Consider the following 20689-nt stretch of genomic DNA (forward strand, 5'->3'; position numbering starts at 1 on the left):
CAATAATATAACTACTATAATACTGCCCCTGTATACAAGACTATAACTACTATAATACTGCCCCTATATACAAGAATATAACTACTATAATACTGCCCCCTATATACAAGAATATAACTACTTTAATACTGCCCCTATATACAATAATATAACTACTATAATACTGCCCCTATATACAATAATATAACTACTATAATACTGCCCCTGTATACAAGACTATAACTACTATAATACTGCCCCTATGTACAAGAATATAACTACTATAATACTGCCCCTATATACAAGAATATAACTACTATAATACTGCCCCTGTATACAAGACTATAACTACTATAATACTGCCCCTATATACAAGAATATAACTACTATAATACTGCCCCTATATACAAGAATATAACTACTATAATACTGCCCCCTATATACAAGAATATAACTACTTTAATACTGCCCCTATATACAATAATATAACTACTATAATACTGCCCCTATATACAATAATATAACTACTATAATACTGCCCCTGTATACAAGACTATAACTACTATAATACTGCCCCTATGTACAAGAATATAACTACTATAATACTGCCCCTATATACAAGAATATAACTACTATAATACTGCCCCTGTATACAAGACTATAACTACTATAAGACTGCCCCTATATACAAGAATATAACTACTATAATACTGCCCCTATATACAAGAATATAACTACTATAATACTGCTCCTATGTACAAGAATATAACTACTATAATACTGCCCTCTATGAACAAGAATATAACTACTATAATACTGCCCCTATATACAAGAATATAACTACTATAATACTGCCCCTGTATACAAGACTATAACTACTATAATACTGCCCCCTATATACAAGAATATAACTACTATAATACTGACCCTATATACAAGAATATAACTACTATAATACTGCCCCTATATACAAGAATATAACTACTATAATACTGCCCCTATATACAAGAATATAACTACTATAATACTGCCCCTATGTACAAGAATATAACTACTATAATACTGCCCCTATGTACAAGAATATAACTACTATAATACTGCCCCTATATACAAGACTATAACTACTATAATACTGCCCCCTATATACAAGAATATAACTACTATAATACTGACCCTATATACAAGAATATAACTACTATAATACTGCCCCTATATACAAGAATATAACTACTATAATACTGCCCCTATATACAAGAATATAACTACTATAATACTGCCCCTATGTACAAGAATATAACTACTATAATACTGCCCCTATGTACAAGAATATAACTACTATAATACTGCCCCTATATACAAGAATCTAACTACTATAATACTGCCCCTATATACAAGAATATAACTACTATAATACTGCCCCTATGTACAAGAATATAACTACTATAATACTGCTCCTATATACAAGAATATATCTACTATAATACTGCCCCTATATACAAGAATATAACTACTATAATACTGCCCATATATACAAGAATATAACTACTATAATACTGCTCCTATATACAAGAATATAACTACTATAATACTGCCCCTATATACAAGAATATAACTACTATAATACTGCCCCTATGTACAAGAATATAACTACTATAATACTGCTCCTATATACAAGAATATATCTACTATAATACTGCCCCTATGTACAGGAATATAACTACTATAATACTGCTCCTATGTACAAGAATATAACTACTATAATACTGCCCCTATATACAAGAATATAACTACTATAATACTGCTCCTTTGTACAAGAATATAGCTACTATAATACTGCCCCTATGTACAAGGATATAACTACTATAATACTGCCCCCTATATACAAGAATATAACCACTATAATACTGCCCCCTATGTACAAGAATATAACTACTATAATACTGCCCCCTATATACAAGAATATAACTACTATAATACTGCCCCTATATACAAGAATATATCTACTATAATACTGCTCCCTATATACAAGAATATAACTACTATAATACTGCCCCTATATACAAGAATATAACTACTATAATACTGCCCCCTATATACAAGAATATAAATACTATAATACTGATCCTATATACAAGAATATATCTACTATAATACTGCCCCTATGTACAGGAATATAACTACTATAATACTGCTCCTATGTACAAGAATATAACTACTATAATACTGCCCCCTATATACAAGAATATAACTACTATAATACTGCTCCTATATACAAGAATATAACTACTATAATACTGCCCCTATATACAAGAATATAACTACTATAATACTGCCCCTATGTACAAGAATATAACTACTATAATACTGCTCCTATATACAAGAATATATCTACTATAATACTGCCCCTATGTACAGGAATATAACTACTATAATACTGCTCCTATGTACAAGAATATAACTACTATAATAATGCCCCTATATACAAGAATATAACTACTATAATACTGCCCTTATGTACAAGAATATAACTACTATAATACTGTCCCTATATACAAGAATATAACTACTATAATACTGCTCCTTTGTACAAGAATATAGCTACTATAATACTGCCCCTATGTACAAGGATATAACTACTATAATACTGCCCCCTATATACAAGAATATAACCACTATAATACTGCCCCCTATGTACAAGAATATAACTACTATAATACTGCCCCCTATATACAAGAATATAACTACTATAATACTGCCCCTATATACAAGAACATAACTACTATAATACTGCCCCTATATACAAGAATATAACTACTATAATACTGCCCCTATATACAAGAATATAACTACTATAATACTGCCCCTATGTACAAGAATATAACTACTATAATACTGCCTCTATGTACAAGAATATAACTACTATAATACTGCCCCTATATACAAGAATATAACTACTATAATACTGCCCCTATATACAAGAATATAACTACTATAATACTGCCCCTATATACAAGACTATAACTACTATAATACTGCCCCTATGTACAAGAACATAACTACTATAATACTGCCCCTATATACAAGAATATAACTACTATAATACTGTCCCTATATACAAGACTATAACTACTATAATACTGCCCCTATGTACAAGAATATAACAACTATAATACTGCCCCTATGTACAAGAATATAACTACTATAATACTGCTCCTATGTAAAAGAATATAACTACTATAATACTGCTCCTATATACAAGAATGTAACTACTATAATACTGCCCCCTATGTGCAAGAATATAAATACCATAAAACTGCCCCTATGTACAAGAATATAACTACTATAATACTGCTCCTATGTAAAAGAATATAACTACTATAATACTGCCCCTATGTACAAGAATATAACTACTATAATACTCCCCCTATGTACCAGAATATAACTACTATAATACTGCCCCTATGTACCAGAATATAACTACTATAATACTGCCCCTATGTACCAGAATATAACTACCATAATACTGCCCCCTATGTACAAGAATATAACTACTATAATACTGCCCCCTACATACAAGAATATAACTACTATAATACTGCTCCTATATACAAGAATATAACTACTATAATACTGCTCCTATGTACAAGAATATAACTGCTATAATACTGCCCCCTATATACAAGAATATAACTACTATAATACTGTCCCTATATACAAGAATATAACTACTATAATACTGCCCCCTATATACAAGAATATAACTTCTATAATTCTGCTCCTATATACAAGAATATAACTACTATAATACTGCTCCTATGTACAAGAATATAACTGCTATAATACTACCCCCTACATACAAGAATATAACTACTATAATACTGCCCCTATGTACAAGAATATAACTACTATAATACTGCCCCATGTACAAGAATATAACTACTATAATACTGCCCCCTATGAGCAAGAATATAACTACTATAATACTGCCCCCTATATACAAGAATATAACTACTATAATACTGCCCCCTATGTACAAGAATATAACTACTATAATACTGCCCCATGTACAAGAATATAACTACTATAATACTGCCCCCTATGAGCAAGAATATAACTACTATAATACTGCCCCCTATATACAAGAATATAACTACTATAATACTGCCCCTATATACAAGAATATAACTACTCTAATACTGCCCCTATATACAAGAATATAACTACTATAATACTGCCCCCTATGTACAATAATATAACTACTATAATACTGCCCCCTATGTACAAGAATATAACTACTATAATACTGCCCCCTATGTACAATAATATAACTACTATAATACTGCTCCTATGTACAAGAATATAACTACTATAATACTGCTCCTATATACAAGAATATAACTACTATAATACTGCTCCTATATACAAGAATATAACTACTATAATACTGCCCCTATATACAAGAATATAACTACTATAATACTGCCCCTATGTACAAGAATATAACTACTATAATACTGCCTCTAAGTACAGGAATATAACTACTATAATACTGCTCCTATGTACAAGAATATAACTACTATAATACTGCCCCTATATACAAGAATATAACTACTATAATACTGCCCCTATGTACAAGAATATAACTACTATAATACTGCCCCTATATACAAGAATATAACTGCTACAATACTGCCCTCGTCACTGAATTATTCCTGCTATACCTTTGATCTCACCGTCGCCCCCATTTTCCGTTGTTGAACCCCTCCATTTATGGATTCCTCTATAATTACTGTCTGATTTCGCACTGCCTCCTGCCCCCTTATTAGCCCCCGTTATTTCCTCTGTATATTATCTCCTCTGTATTATCTCCTGTGTATATTATTTCCTCTGTATATTCTCTCCCCTGTATATTATCTCCTGTGTATATTATTTCCTCTGTATATTATTTCCTCTGTATATTATTTCCTCTGTATATTATTTCCTCTGTATATTATCTCCTCTCTTTACTATTTCCTCTGTATATTATCTCCTCTGTATATTATTTCCTCTGTATATTATTTCCTCTGTATATTATTTCCTCTGTATATTATCTCCTCTGTATATTATCTCCTCTGTATATTATTTCCTCTGTATATTATCTCCTCTGTTTATTATTTCCTCTGTATATTATCTCCTCTGTATATTATTTCCTCTGTATATTATTTCCTCTGTATATTATCTTCTCTGTATATTATTTCCTCTGTATATTATCTCCTCTGTATATTATTTCCTCTGTATATTATCTCCTCTGTATATTATTTCCTCTGTATATTATTTCCTCTGTATATTATCTTCTCTGTATATTATTTCCTCTGTATATTATCTCCTCTGTATATTATTTCCTCTGTATATTATTTCCTCTGTATATTATTTTCTCTGTATATTATTTTCTCTGTATATTATTTCCTCTGTATATTATGTCCTCTGTATATTATCTCCTCTGTATATTATTTCCTCTGTATATTATTTCCTCTGTATATTATTTCCTCTGTATATTATTTCCTCTATATATTATCTCCCCTGTATATTATCTCCCCTGTATATTATCTCCTTTGTATATTATTTCCTCTGTATATTATTTCCTCTGTATATTATTTCCTCTGTATATTTTCTCCCCTGTATATTATTTCCTCTGTATATTATTTCCTCTGTATATTATTTCCTCTGTATATTATTTCCTCTGTATATTTTCTCCCCTGTATATTATTTCCTGTGTATATTATTTCCTCTGTATATTATTTCCTCTGTATATTATTTCCTCTGTATATTATCTCCCCTGTATAATATTTCCTCTGTATATTATCTCTCCTGTATATTATCTCCCCTGTATATTATTTCCTCTGTATATTATTTCCTCTGTATATTTTCTCCCCTGTATATTATTTCCTGTGTATATTATTTCCTGTGTATATTATTTCCTCTGTATATTATTTCCTCTGTATATTATCTCCCCTGTATAATATTTCATCTGTATATTATCTCTCCTGTATATTATCTCCCCTGTATATTATTTCCTCTGTATATTATTTCCTCTGTATATTATCTCCCCTGTATAATATTTCCTCTGTATATTATCTCTCCTGTATATTATTTCCTCTGTAGATTATCTCCCCTGTATATTATTTCCTCTGTATATTATTTCCTCTGTATATTATCTCCCCTGTATAATATTTCCTCTGTATATTATCTCTCCTGTATATTATCTCTCCTGTATATTATCTCCCCTGTATATTATCTCCTCTGTATATTATCTCTCCTGTATGTAATTTCCTTTGTATATTATTTCCTCTGTATATTATTTCCTCTGTATATTATTTCCCCTGTATATTATTTCCTCTGTATATTATTTCCTCTGTATATTATATCCCCTGTATATTATTTCCTCTGTATATTTTCTCCCCTGTATATTATTTCCTCTGTATATTATTTCCTCTGTATATTATTTCCTCTGTATATTATTTCCTCTGTATATTATCTCCTCTGTATATTATTTCCTCTGTATATTATTTCCTCTGTATATTATTTCCTCTGTATATTATTTCCTCTGTATATTATTTCCTCTGTATATTATCTCCCCTGTATAATATTTCCTCTGTATATTATCTCTCCTGTATATTATCTCCCCTGTATATTATCTCTCCTGTATATTATTTCCTCTGTATATTATTTCCTCTGTATATTATTTCCTCTGTATATTATCTCCCCTGTATAATATTTCCTCTGTATATTATCTCTCCTGTATATTATCTCCCCTGTATATTATCTCCTCTGTATATTATCTCTCCTGTATATTATCTCCTCTGTATATTATTTCCTCTGTATATTATTTTCTCTGTATATTATCTCCTCTGTATATTATTTCCTCTGTATATTATCTCCCTGTATGTAATTTCCTTGTATATTATCTCCCCTGTATATTATTTCCTCTCTATATTATCTCTCCTGTATATTATTTCCTCTGTATATTATCTCCCCTGTATATTATCTCCTCTGTATATCATTTCCTCTGTATATTATCTCTCCTGTATATTATCTCTCCTGTATATTATTTCCTTTGTATATTATTTCCTGTGTATATTATTTCCTCTGTATATTATTTCCTCTGTATATTATTTCCTCTGTATATTATCTCCCCTGTATATTATCTCCTCTGTATATCATTTCCTCTGTATATTATCTCTCCTGTATATTATCTCTCCTGTATATTATTTCCTTTGTATATTATTTCCTGTGTATATTATTTCCTCTGTATATTATTTCCTCTGTATATTATTTCCTCTGTATATTATTTCCTCTGTATATTATCTCCCCTGTATATTATCTCCCCTGTATATTATCTCCTCTGTATATCATTTCCTCTGTATATTATCTCTCCTGTATATTATCTCTCCTGTATATTATTTCCTTTGTATATTATTTCCTGTGTATATTATTTCCTCTGTATATTATTTCCTCTGTATATTATTTCCTCTGTATATTATTTCCTCTGTATATTATCTCCCTGTATATTATCTCCCTGTATATTATCTCCCTGTATATTATCTCCTCTGTATATTATTTCCTCTGTATATTATTTCCTCTGTATATTATCTCCTCTGTATATTATCTCCCCTGTATATTATCTCCTCTGTATATCATTTCCTCTGTATATTATCTCTCCTGTATATTATCTCTCCTGTATATTATTTCCTTTGTATATTATTTCCTGTGTATATTATCTCCTCTGTATATTATCTCCTTCTGTATATTATCTCCTCTGTATATTATCTCTCCTGTATATTATTTCCTTTGTATATTATTTCCTGTGTATATTATCTCTCCTGTATATTATCTCCCCTGTATATTATTTCCTCTGTATATTATCTCCCTTGTATGTAATTTCCTTTGTATATTATCTCCCCTGTATATTATCTCCTCTGTATATTATCTCCCCTGTATGTAATTTCCTTTGTATATTATTTCCTGTGTATATTATCTCCTCTGTATATTATCTCCCCTGTATATAATTTCCTCTGTATATTATTTCCTGTGTATACAGTGCGGGGAGATTTGCTAATTATGTTTTTGTAATCAGAGCTTTATAATTACTGAGCACAGCAGCAATCAAACAAAGCCGCGTACCGTCCTCCATCCAGGCTCATTGGGGTCATAGAGGCTTAGAGGAAAACACAAACACTCGCGGTGCGGTTTACATAGGGCTGTCACACACAGACCCCCGGAGCTGCACTCTTCTATGATTCAGTATTTGGGTGATGGAAAACAAGAGATTAATATTTTAATAATTAAATATTGAGAGAGAAACATCTCGGCCGTTTCCGTAGGTTTGATCTTGACAGTTGACCTGTTGGTTCCTAAGTTCATTGAAAGCTATCGGGGGATTCTTCAGATTTATCATCTAAGTCATGTCAACAAAAATCCATGGATCTTTCTATAGGTGTCTAGAAATACAAGAGTGGTCACTAGAGAGAAAGAGATCACCAGAAAGTGAGAGTGGTCACCAGAGAGAAAGTGGTCACCAGAGAGAACATGGGAGTGGTCACTGGAGAGAAAGTGGTCACCAGAAAGTGAGTGGTCACCAGAAAGAAAGTGAGAGTGGTCACCAGAGAGAAAGAGGTCACCAGAGGGAAAGAGAAAATGGCAACAAGAGGGAAAGAGAGAGAATGGCCACTAGAGAAGAAGAAAGAATGGCCACCGGAGAGTGAGAATGGAGAGAGAAAGTGAGAGTGGTTACCATGGAGGTGAGAGTGGTCACCAAGGAGAAAGTGAGAGTGGTCACCAGATGGAAAGAGAGAGAAAGCGGTCACCAGAGAGAAAGTGAGAGTGGTCACCGGAGAGAAAGTGAGAGTGGTCACCGGAGAGAAAGTGAGAGTGTTCACCAGAGAGAAAGTGAGAGTGTTCACTAGAGAGAAAGTGAGAGTGTTCACCAGAGAGAAAGTGAGAGTGTTCACCAGAGAGAAAGTGAGAGTGTTCACCAGAGAGAAAGTGAGAGTGGTCACCAGAGAGAAAGAGAAAATGGCAACAAGAGGGAAAGAGAGAGAATGGCCACTAGACAAGAAGATAGAATGGCCACCGGAGAGAGAGAATGGAGAGAGAAAGTGAGAGTGGTTACCATGGAGGTGAGAGTGGTCACCAAGGAGAAAGTGAGAGTGGTTACCATGGAGGTGAGAGTGGTCATCAAGGAGAAAGTGAGAGTGGTCACCAGATGGAAAGAGAGAGAAAGCGGTCACCAGAGAGAAAGTGAGAGTGGTCACCGGAGAGAAAGTGAGAGTGGTCACCGGAGAGAAAGTGAGAGTGGTCACCGGAGAGAAAGTGAGAGTGTTCCCCAGAGAGAAAGTGAGAGTGTTCACCAGAGAGAAAGTGAGAGTGTTCACCAGAGAGAAAGTGAGAGTGGTCACCAGAGAAAGAGAAAATGGCAACAAGAGGGAAAGAGAGAGAATGGCCACTAGACAAGAAGATAGAATGGCCACCGGAGAGAGAGAATGGAGAGAGAAAGTGAGAGTGGTCACCAGAGAGAAAGTGGTCACCAGAGAGAAAGTGAGAGTGGTCACCAGAGAGAAAGTGAGAGTTATCACTGGAGAGAAAGTGAGAGTGGTCACTGGAGAGAAAGTGATCACTAGAGAGAGAGTGAGAGGTGCCACCGGAGAGAAAGTGAGAGTGGTCACTGGAGAGAAAGTGATCACTAGAGAGAGAGTGAGAGGTGCCACCGGAGAGAAAGTGAGAGTGGTCACTGGAGAGAAAGTGAGAGTGGGCACTAGAGAGAAAGTGAGAGTGGGCACTAGAGAGAAAGTGAGAGTGGTCACTGGAGAGAAAGTGGTCACCAGATCTGTCTCAAGAGAAAAAGATTTAGAATCCTACTTTTACTTCATTCGAAATCCAATGGAAGAAATGTTGCAGATGTTGTTGAATCTCCCGGGCGTCCGTGTGTGTAATGGTTCCTGCCGACACATAATAGTGTCCCCATGTAATAGTAGCCCGGGGCCCACATGCCGATACGTCCTAGATTCTGGCATGTCAGGTTAGTTGCCCAATATCTGGTTTCCTAAGTTGCGATTCCCCACGGCAGGACTGTGACTAATCCTCCATCCTCCCGATACGTTTGTAGCTTTCACCACAATATTACACTTTGGGGAAATGTTGTTATTTTTTATTCTTTATTAAACGGAATTTTCAGTTTCTTTCTTAGGAAGACATATTTAAACATTTCATTCTAATGGTTTTCATTAAACAGTCCACTCCACCGCCATAACAAGCAACGTCCCACTGTGAGCGCGGAATTACCCAGTCTGGATACACTGATTAGCCGAAATATGGGGGGGGGGAACTGTAAGATTGGAGTTTGTTGCTACCTGTTTATTAGTTTGCACGGGGTATGTAATGACGCAGACTCGAATCCCTGCACTGTTCCTTATCTCAGAGGTAGGCTTAATGGTAGCCAGGTCTGAGCCCCCAGCGTCCACCATGCCCACAATTCTGGAGATACTCTGACACCAGTACATTGTTTCTATACATAGAGGGAGGGCTACTGAAGGATCCGTGTAACCCCAGCCCAACATTGACCAACTTATCTCCAGTGGTCCTGCATGCTGTATAGTAGACTGTCTATCCATGTTGTAGAGACTTGTCCATTCTGCTGGAATCATCTTATAGTGTACAGAAATCTGAGAAGATTGATATATAGGGTTCTGGGAAAAGTTTCAGGATAAGGTGGTATATATCACCTTTCATTCTGATCTTAGGAGTCCAGTGGGTGGTCTCTAGTTAGGACCGCCCACTGGACTCCTTAAATGAGAAAAAACATTTAGAGAGGTGAGAAAGAAGAGCACATGGACACACTTCTGTAGGAAAAAAATGAACATAGCTTAAATTTTTTTTCCTCCACATCTCCGATTATTCTGGCTTTAGGAGTTCAGTGGGTGGTCTTTGATTAGGACCGCCCACTGGACTCTTAAAAGAGCAGAGATTTAGATTTATAAATTGAAAGTTCTGCTGAATGCTTTCTAACACTATTATACAGCCAGCTGCTCAGATCTTTCAGTTGCCTGCTTTTTCAATGTGTCAGGTTCCCTTTAAGCACCTCCCACTCAGAGCTAAAGAATCTTAAGATTTATACCAAAAAAGGCTAAAATCTTTGGTTAAGTAAAGAAAGGCTTTAAGATAGTTACTAGGTGTAATCTGAGGTCAGTAATCGCAGTTACATACCGCAGTAGCTTCCGTTAATGATATAGATTGGAGTGATGAGTAATGGAGGGGTTGACAAGATTCCTAATTTATGAGAGGCCTAATTTGGTTCATCAGTTGAAATAAAAACTTCTTGGGAAGGATTTATCAACAGAGATTCATCATCCCTAACAGTCCAGGGACCTCCAAACCACTTCCTGATCCTACAACTCAGAGATTTATTCCCTTAGACTCATCCCTGGCACTTTACTTCAATTTAAAGGGGATCTCCCACTTTTTATAAATATTAATAAAAAATATCTAAAATAAATGCCGCCGTTCTTCTGAATCCGGCGCTGTTTTCCCCTCGTTCCTGCGCCTCTCCATTCCTGAGATATGGCCATTTCTTCTCCACATTTGAATCTAGTCTGTCTAGTAAAGGAGGCGTGGTCTTCAGAGGAAGTTGTCACATAGCCACGCCCAGTCAGCTAAAGTAAGCAGCAAGATTTACATACAAGGAAGAAGAGGCCATATCTCAGGAACCGAGAGGCGCAGGAAAAAAAGAAAAACAGCGCCGGATTCAGGAAAGCAAGGGCTTTTACATCAGCTAAAAATATTACGTATTTAGGGAAATTATGAAGTCGCCTTTAAGACAGGGGAAAATTATAATTTCTCTGTAAACTTTGGTAGCCATGTTTTTTTTTGTTTAATTTACGACATTTGACAACAAGAAGTAACTTTCAATACGTTAGACCTGTCTACAAGTTCTGCTTCTTTCGAAGTGTGCTTGTTGCCTACACAGTGGAGGAGCTGGATCCATGTCTCTGAAGGTTGAGGTATGAGGTGCAGGGCGCCTCACGCCTCATGATGTCCCAACCTTCCCTCCTCTGTGAAGGCTACAGGTAAACTTCAAGGGTCTGTGGCGTTCCCCCTTTCTATATAATTATTGTGTGTATTGACCTTTGCGTAATGATATCTGTGCAGGTGCCTCCGTGTCCAGTGTTGTCCAGTGCTTCATCCACCACTTTCCATGTCAGATGTAGGACTTCACGATGGTTGTCTGATTCAAGCTGAATCGGGGCACCGTCTGTGAGAATTTATCTGTATTTTTATCTGCAGCGGGAGCCAAAGGATTTACCCATTGGAGCCCTGACGTCATCAGAAACTGCAGACGAGAGAATCTGAAGACTCAAGAAAAGACGGGTAAGTAGGCACCGGGTGCCCATTATCATCAGTGACTGAAAAGCAGAAGTCTAGATCTCTAAACAGCAGTATTATAGCAGTTATATGACTGTAATACTGCCCCCTATGTACAAGAATAGAACTACTAGAATACTGCTCCCTATATACAAGAATATACGGTAACTACTATAATACTGCCCCTATATACAAGAATATAACTACTATAATACTGCCCCTATGTACAAGAATATATCTACTATAATACTACCCCTGTGTACAAGAGTATAACTACTATAATACTGCTCCTATGTACAAGAATATAACTACTATAATACTGCCCCTATATACAAGAATATAACTGCTATAATACTGCCCCTATATACAAGAATATAACTACTATAATACTGCCCCTATATACAAGAATATAACTGCTATAATACTGCCCCTATATACAAGAATATAACTACTATAATACTGCTCCTATGTACAAGAATATAACTGCTATAATACTGCCCCTATATACAAGAATATAACTACTATAATACTGCCCCTATATACAAGAATATAACTGCTATAATACTGCCCCCTGTGTACAAGAATATAACTACTATAATACTGCTCCTATGTACAAGAATATAACTACTATAATACTGCCCCTATATACAAGAATATAACTGCTATAATACTGCCCCCTATGTACAAGAATATAACTACTATAATACTGCCCCTATATACAAGAATATAACTACTATAATACTGCCCCCTATGTACAAGAATATAACTACTATAATACTGCCCCTATATACAAGAATATAACTACTATAATACTGCCCTCTATGTACAAGAATTTAACTACTATAATACTGCCCCCTATGTACAAGAATATAACTGCTATAATACTGCCCCTATGTACAAGAATATAACTACTATAATACTGCCCCTATATACAAGAATATAACTACTATAATACTGCCCCTATATACAAGAATATAACTACTATAATACTGCCCCTATATACAGGAATATAACTACTATAATACTGCCCCCTATATACAAGAATATAACTACTATAATACTGCTCCTATATACAAGACTATAACTACTATAATACTGCCCTTATGTACAAGAATATAACTACTATAATACTGCCCCTATATACAGGAATATAACTACTATAATACTGCTCCCTATATACAAGAATATACGGTAACTACTATAATACTGCCCCTATGTACAAGAATATATCTACTATAATACTACCCCTGTGTACAAGAATATAGCTACTATAATACTGCCCCCTATGTACAAGAATATAACTACTATAATACTGCCCCTATATACAAGAATATAACTACTATAATACTGCCCCTATATACAAGAATATAACTACTATAATACTGCCCCTATGTACAAGAATATAACTACTATAATACTGCCCCTATATACAAGAATATAACTACTATAATACTGCCCCTATGTACAAGAATATAACTACTATAATACTGCCCCTATATACAAGAATATAACTACTATAATACTGCCCCTATATACAAGAATATAACTACTATAATACTGCCCCTATATACAAGAATATAACTACTATAATACTGCCCCTATGTACAAGAATATAACTACTATAATACTGCCCCCTATATACAAGAATATAACTACTATAATACTGCCCCTATGTACAAGAATATAACTACTATAATACTGCCCCTATGTACAAGAATATAACTACTATAATACTGCCCCTATGTACAAGAATATAACTACTATAATACTGTACCTATGTACAAGAATATAACTACTATAATACTGCCCCTATGTACAAGAATATAACTACTATAATACTGTACCTATGTACAAGAATATAACTACTATAATACTGCCCCTATGTACAAGAATATAACTACTATAATACTGCCCCTATATACAAGAATATAACTACTATAATACTGCCCCTATGTACAAGAATATAACTACTATAATACTGTACCTATATACAAGAATATAACTACTATAATACTGCCCCTATGTACAAGAATAACTACTATAATACTGCCCCCTATGTACAAGAATATAACCACTATAATACTACTCCTATATACAAGAATATAACTACTATAATACTGCCCCCTATATACAAGAATATAACTACTATAATACTGCTCCTATGTACAAGAATATAACTACTATAATACTGCCCCTATATACAAGAATATAACTGCTATAATACTGCTGTTGTGTATAGGAATATAACTACTATAATACTGCCCCTATGTACAAGAACATAACTACTATAATACTGCCCCTATGTACAAGAATAACTACTATAATACTGCCCCCTATGTACAAGAATATAACTACTATAATACTGCCCTCTATATACAAGAATATAACTACTATAATACTGCCCCTATGTACAAGAATATAACTACTATAATACTGCCCCTATGTACAAGAATAACTACTATAATACTGCTCCCTATATACAAGAATATAACTACTATAATACTGCCCCTATATACAAGAATATAACTACTATATACTGCCCCCTATGTACAAGAATATAACTACTATAATACTGCCCCCTATATACAAGAATATAACTACTATAATACTGCCCCCTATATACAAGAATATAACTACTATAATACTGCCCCTATGTACAAGAATATAACTACTATAATACTGCCTCTATATACAAGAATATAACTACTATAATACTGTCCCCTATATACAAGAATATAACTACTATAATACTGCTCCTATGTACAAGAATATAACTACTATAATACTGCCTCTATGTACAAGAATATAACTACTATAATACTGCCCCCTATGTACAAGAATATAACTATTATAATACTGCTCCTTATATACAAGAATATAACTACTATAATAGTGCCCCCTATATACAAGAATATAACTACTATAATACTGCTCCTATATACAAGAATATAACTACTATAATACTGCCCCTATATACAAGAATATAACTGCTATAATACTGCTCTTGTGTATAGGAATATGAGTGTTGTAAATGATCAGTATTTCTATGGATGTGGTTAGGCGGCACATGAGGGGCTGGGATCTCGGGCTCTCGGTGTGTGGCGGCAGGACGCGGATCGTTGGCGGGTGACATGTAGCGGTATTGGCAGGACGGCGGTCTGGCGTCGCTCCTTCGCGGGAGGTTTCCGGTATGGCAGGTGACTGTTGCGTTTCCTTCCTTTTGTGCAGATTCTTATTGTGTCATCCTTTGGCTTCAGAGGTGTTTTCTTTTCCGCCGCCGTCATTCACACGAGAAGAAATCCCCGTCCAAGGAGCAATTCAATTACGGAGAGTACAGAGGGTCCTGATGGCGGCGTCGCTGCTGCGCTCTCTACGTGCCGGGATTTATGGAGCCGCAACAAAGCGTGCGCAGCGTGACTAAACAGTGCGGAGCGTCACACCAGGGGCTGCTCATATAAAGAAACAGTGCACACTCAGGGTGGGATTAAAGGGGAATCTGTATTATTCACCCCCCATGACGTGATCACAGGGTGCCAATGGGTAGCCATGATAGCCGGGGATCTCCTCAAGCCTCCCCCTTGTCTGTTATTAAGATGTTTCTTTGAAAGCCGGTGTTTAACTAACGTTCATATGAAACTGTGATTTTTACCATACATAGCAGTGCTTATGCACTGTTATGTACAGCACAAGTGATCACATGATCACAGCCTCAATCCCCTTGTCACAGAGTCCTTCCCCCATATCACACAATCAACAGAGCGAGAGATGAGTGAGCAATCCAAAGATCCTTTATTACAAGCAAGTCAGAAGGTCCCTCAAATAATCCAACACACAGAGGGTAAAGTAGTCCAGTAATGGCATATAGTCCAGTAAGGGATAAATGTCCAGGTCTCTCTGGGAAGACGCAGCTTCTCCCCTAGAGAATGAATCAGTCACACTCCTCTAGCAGTCTTTTTCCATGAAAATTGGGGTTTCTCAACAGCACTCTGGGGTGCTGCCTGTAGCTGCAGCTTCTCCCCCACAGGATGAATCAGTCACAATCCTCCAGCAGTCTTTTTCCAGGAAATCAGGATTTCTCAACGACTCTATGGGGTGCTGCCTGTAGCTGCAGCTTCTCCCCCAGAGGATGAATCAGTCACGATCCTCCAGCAGTCCTTTTCCAGGAAATCAGGATTTCTCAACGACTATCTGGGGTGCTTCTTGTAGCTGCAGCTTCTCCCCTAGAGAATGAATCAGTCACGATCCTCTAGCAGTCCTTTTCCAGGAAATCAGGATTTCTCAACGACTATCTGGGGTGCTTCTTGTAGCTGCAGCTTCTCCCCCAGAGGATGAATCAGTCACAATCCTCCAGCAGTCTTTTTCCAGGAAATCAGGATTTCTCAACGACTCTATGGGGTGCTTCTTGTAGCTGCAGCTTCTCCCCTAGAGAATGAATCAGTCACGATCCTCTAGCAGTCCTTTTCCAGGAAATCAGGATTTCTCAATGACTATCTGGGGTGCTTCTTGTAGCTGCAGCTTCTCCCCCAGAGAATGAATCAGTCACAATCCTCCAGCAGTCTTTTTCCAGGGAAATCAGGATTTCTCAACGGCTCTCTGGGGTGCTGCCTGTAGCTGCAGCTTCTCCTCCAGAGGATGAATCAGTCACGATCCTCCAGCAGTCCTTTTCAAGGAAATCAGGATTTCTCAACAGCTCTCAGGGGTGCTTCTTGTAGCCGCAGCTTCTCCCCCAGAGGATGAATCAGTCACGATCCTCCAGCAGTCCTTTTCCAGGAAATCAGGATTTCTCAACGACTATCTGGGGTGCTTTTTGTAGCTGCAGCTTCTCCCCCAGAGGATGAATCAGTCACGATCCTCCAGCAGTACAGTAAACTAACATATTTCGTACCGTGGAAGATAGTATTGGTCAAGTGACATAGGTAAATTGCTTGTACAAGCCAGACTAAACAGCCGAAGCTGGTATCTATACCAAGGAAAATGGAGAAGGAAGGAGAAAGGAAAAGAGAGAGGGAGGGAGGAAAGAACGAGAGGGAGGAAAGGACGAGAGGGAGGAAAGAAAGAGAGGGAGGAAAGAAAGAGAGGGAGGAAAGAAAGAGAGGGAGGAAAGAAAGAGAGGGAGGAAAGAAAGAGGGGGAGGAAAGAAAGAGAGGGAGGAAAGAAAGAGAGGGAGGAAAGAAAGAGAGGGAGGGAGGAAAGAAAGAGAGGGAGGAAAGAAAGAGAGGGAGGAAAGAAAGAGAGGGAGGAAAGAAAGAGAGGGAGGAAAGAAAGAGGGGGAGGAAAGAAAGAGGGGGAGGAAAGAAAGAGAGGGAGGAAAAAAAGAGATGGAGGAAAGAAAGAGAGGACGAGGAAAGAAAGAGAGGGAGGAAAGAAAGAGAGGGAGGAAAGAAAGAGGGGGAAGAAAGAAAGAGGGGGAGGAAAGAAAGAGGGGGAGGAAAGAAAGGGGGAGGAAAGAAAGAGAGGGAGGAAAGAAAGAGAGGGAGGAAAGAAAGAAAGGGAGGAGAGAAAGAGAGGGAGAGAAAGGGAGAGAGGCAGATAGAGAAAAAGAGAGAGAGGGGGAGAGACAGAGAGGAAGAGGGAAAGAGAGGGAGAGAAAAGAAAGGGAAAAAAGGAAAAAGAGGGCAGGAGAGAGGGAGAGAGAGAAAAAAAAGAAAAAGAAAGGAAGAGGGAGAGAGAGAAAAAAAAAGAGAGAAAAAAAGAAAAGAAAGAAAAAAGAGGGAAAGGGCGAGAGAGAGAGACAAAAGGGAAGCAAAGGAGGAAGTCAGTGAGAGGTGGAGGGAAAAAGGGAAAAGAGGAGCACAGCAGGTAAACATGGCTGGCAACAGCAGAGAGGCAGGTGTTACATACCGTAGGTGAAGGGGTGACAGGATCACAATGTGAGGTGAATGGACGCCTGGAAAAACAAATCAGCATGGTGAGATGGGTTGGTTTCTAGCATCAGTGGTGGCAGGGGAGTGCAGGGCAGAAGCGCTACCTGCAGTGGAGGTCTACCACACACACCTATATTGTGTGTGTGGTAGAGCCTTTAATCTCCAAGTAACGATCCTCCAGCAGTCTTTTTCCAGGGAAATCAGGATTTCTCAACGACTATCTGGGGTGCTGCCTGTAGCCGCAGCTTCTCCCCCAGAGGATGAATCAGTCACGATCCTCCAGCAGTCTTTTTCCAGGAAATCAGGATTTCTCAACAGCTCTCTGGGGTACTGCCTGTAGCCGCAGCTTCTCCCCCAGAGGATGAATCAGTCACAATCCTCCAGCAGTCTTTTTCCAGGAAATCAGGATTTCTCAATGGCTCTCTGGGGTACTGCCTGTAGCCGCAGCTTCTCCCCCAGAGGATGAATGTTCCTACTTGTGTTTTCTCCTTTCCAGCCAGACTGAATAATCTCCCAGGTAAGCAGAGTTTAGGTGGATTCCAGGCCCCCCTTCCCCAGACTTAGGGGCAAAAGCCCTACAGGGGGTGATTAACCTGAAAACAGGACAATGTACACAGAATGGACAGAGCACCATGGCTAAAATATGAACCTACACAAAATTATACACACCCCCCATATTCCACCATCACATCCCTCAAAAGTAAAACTCACTCCGAAGTGATCACAGGGTTAAGTCCACTATTAAAAGTTAAAAAAGTAAAGGATTTTCACCATACATTGCAGTGCTCATGCACTGCTATGTATAGCACAAGCGATCAGATGATCACAGCCTCAATCCCTTAAAAAAGTAAATCACGTTTTCCAAAAAAAGAAGCCTTCAAATGGAAAATAAAAAAAGTTCTGGTTCCTGGAAGTGATCGCAGGGTTAAGTTCTCTAATAAAAGTGAAAAAAGGGAAAAAAACAATAAATCCTATGAAATGAGGACCTTTTACTATCAGTTTCCGGGAAAGGACCGCCCTCAGTTCCAGCAGATAACTCCTCCTGGCAATCAGTCATGTGACCGCCCGCACACTTCTATGCCTTTTACTATGAAGTCTTTATTGATAGAATGTGAAAAGTGAATAGTAATTCTATGTAGAGCACACCTCCTTAAGCTGCCAGAGGAGGAAGGAGACTAATTCTATCTAGAGCACACCCATTTAAGCTGCCAGAGGAGGAAGGAGACTAATTCTATCTAGCGCACACCCATTTAAGCTGCCAGAGGAGGAAGGAGACTAATTCTATCTAGAGCACACCTCCTTAAGCTGCCAGAGGAGGAAGGAGACTAATTCTATCTAGAGCACACCCATTTAAGCTGCCAGAGGAGGAAGGAGACTAATTCTATCTAGAGCACACCCATTTAAGCTGCCAGAGGAGGAAGGAGACTAATTCTATGTAGAGCACACCTCCTTAAGCTTCCAGAGGAGGAAGGAGACTAATTCTATCTAGAGTACACCCATTTAAGCTGCCAGAGGAGGAAGGAGACTAATTCTATCTAGAGCACACCCATTTAAGCTGCCAGAGGAGGAAGGAGACTAATTCTATCTAGAGCACACCCATTTAAGCTGCCAGAGGAGGAAGGAGACTAATTCTATGTAGAGCACACCCCCTTAAGCAGCCAGAGGAGGAAGGAGACTAATTCTATGTAGAGCACACCTCCTTAAGCTGCCAGAGGAGGAAGGAGACGTATTATTTCCAGAGCCCGCCCCCTACAGCTACCAGAGGGAGAAGTCTGATTCTATCCAGAGCCACCCCCTAAATAATCCAACGTAGGAAAAATAGTGATTCTCTCCATAGCCAACCCCATACAGCTGCCAGAGGAATAAGGAGCCTGATTCTATCCAGAGCAAACCAACTACAGCTGCCAGATGAGGAAAAATAGTGACTCTATCTAAAGCCCACCTCTTTTAGCTGCCAGAGGAGGAAGGAGACTAATTCTATTCAGAGCCCACCCCGTTAAGCTTCCAGAGGAGGACGGAGACTGATTATTTCCAGAGCACAGCCCCTACAGTTGCCAGAGGAAGGAGGAGTCTGATTCTATCCAGAGCCCACCTCTTATATCTGTCAGAGTAGGAAGAATAGTGATTTTCTCCATCCAGAGCCAACCTCCTGTACCCCCTGCAGCTGTCAGAGGCAGGCGGAGTCTGATTCTATCCAAAACCCGTTGCCTACAGCTGCCAGAGTAGGAAGAATAGTGATTCTATCCAAAGCCTGCCAACGTTAAGCTGCCAAGGGAGGAAGGAGACTGATTCTATCCAAAGCCCTCCCGATAAGCTTTCAGAGGAGGAAGGAGACTAATTCTATCTAGAGTCCACCTCTTACAGCTACCAGAAAGGGGAGGAGTCTGATGCAAGCCAGAGCTCACCTCTTACAGCTGCCAAATGAGAAAGGAGACTAATTTTATTCATCCAGA

At 37.6% G+C, this 20689-nt stretch overlaps 1 protein-coding gene across 8 annotated transcripts in view; it reads left to right on the plus strand.

Moving 5' to 3' along the window:
• Window positions 1-20689, plus strand: part of SHISA6 (shisa family member 6) — a 413757-nt gene that overhangs the window by 280710 nt on the left and 112358 nt on the right. For 5 of the 8 annotated variants that reach the window (XM_075351450.1, XM_075351451.1, XM_075351453.1 and 2 more), the window contains one exon: window positions 12295-12378. The exons of the other annotated variants lie outside the window; for them this stretch is intronic. In XM_075351450.1, the coding sequence (XP_075207565.1) occupies window positions 12295-12378 (84 nt within the window). The remainder of the gene's footprint in view (window positions 1-12294; window positions 12379-20689) is intronic. 8 annotated transcript variants of the gene reach the window in all.

Source organism: Anomaloglossus baeobatrachus, chromosome 5, assembly GCF_048569485.1.
Source record: "Anomaloglossus baeobatrachus isolate aAnoBae1 chromosome 5, aAnoBae1.hap1, whole genome shotgun sequence".
NCBI lineage: Eukaryota > Metazoa > Chordata > Amphibia > Anura > Aromobatidae > Anomaloglossus > Anomaloglossus baeobatrachus.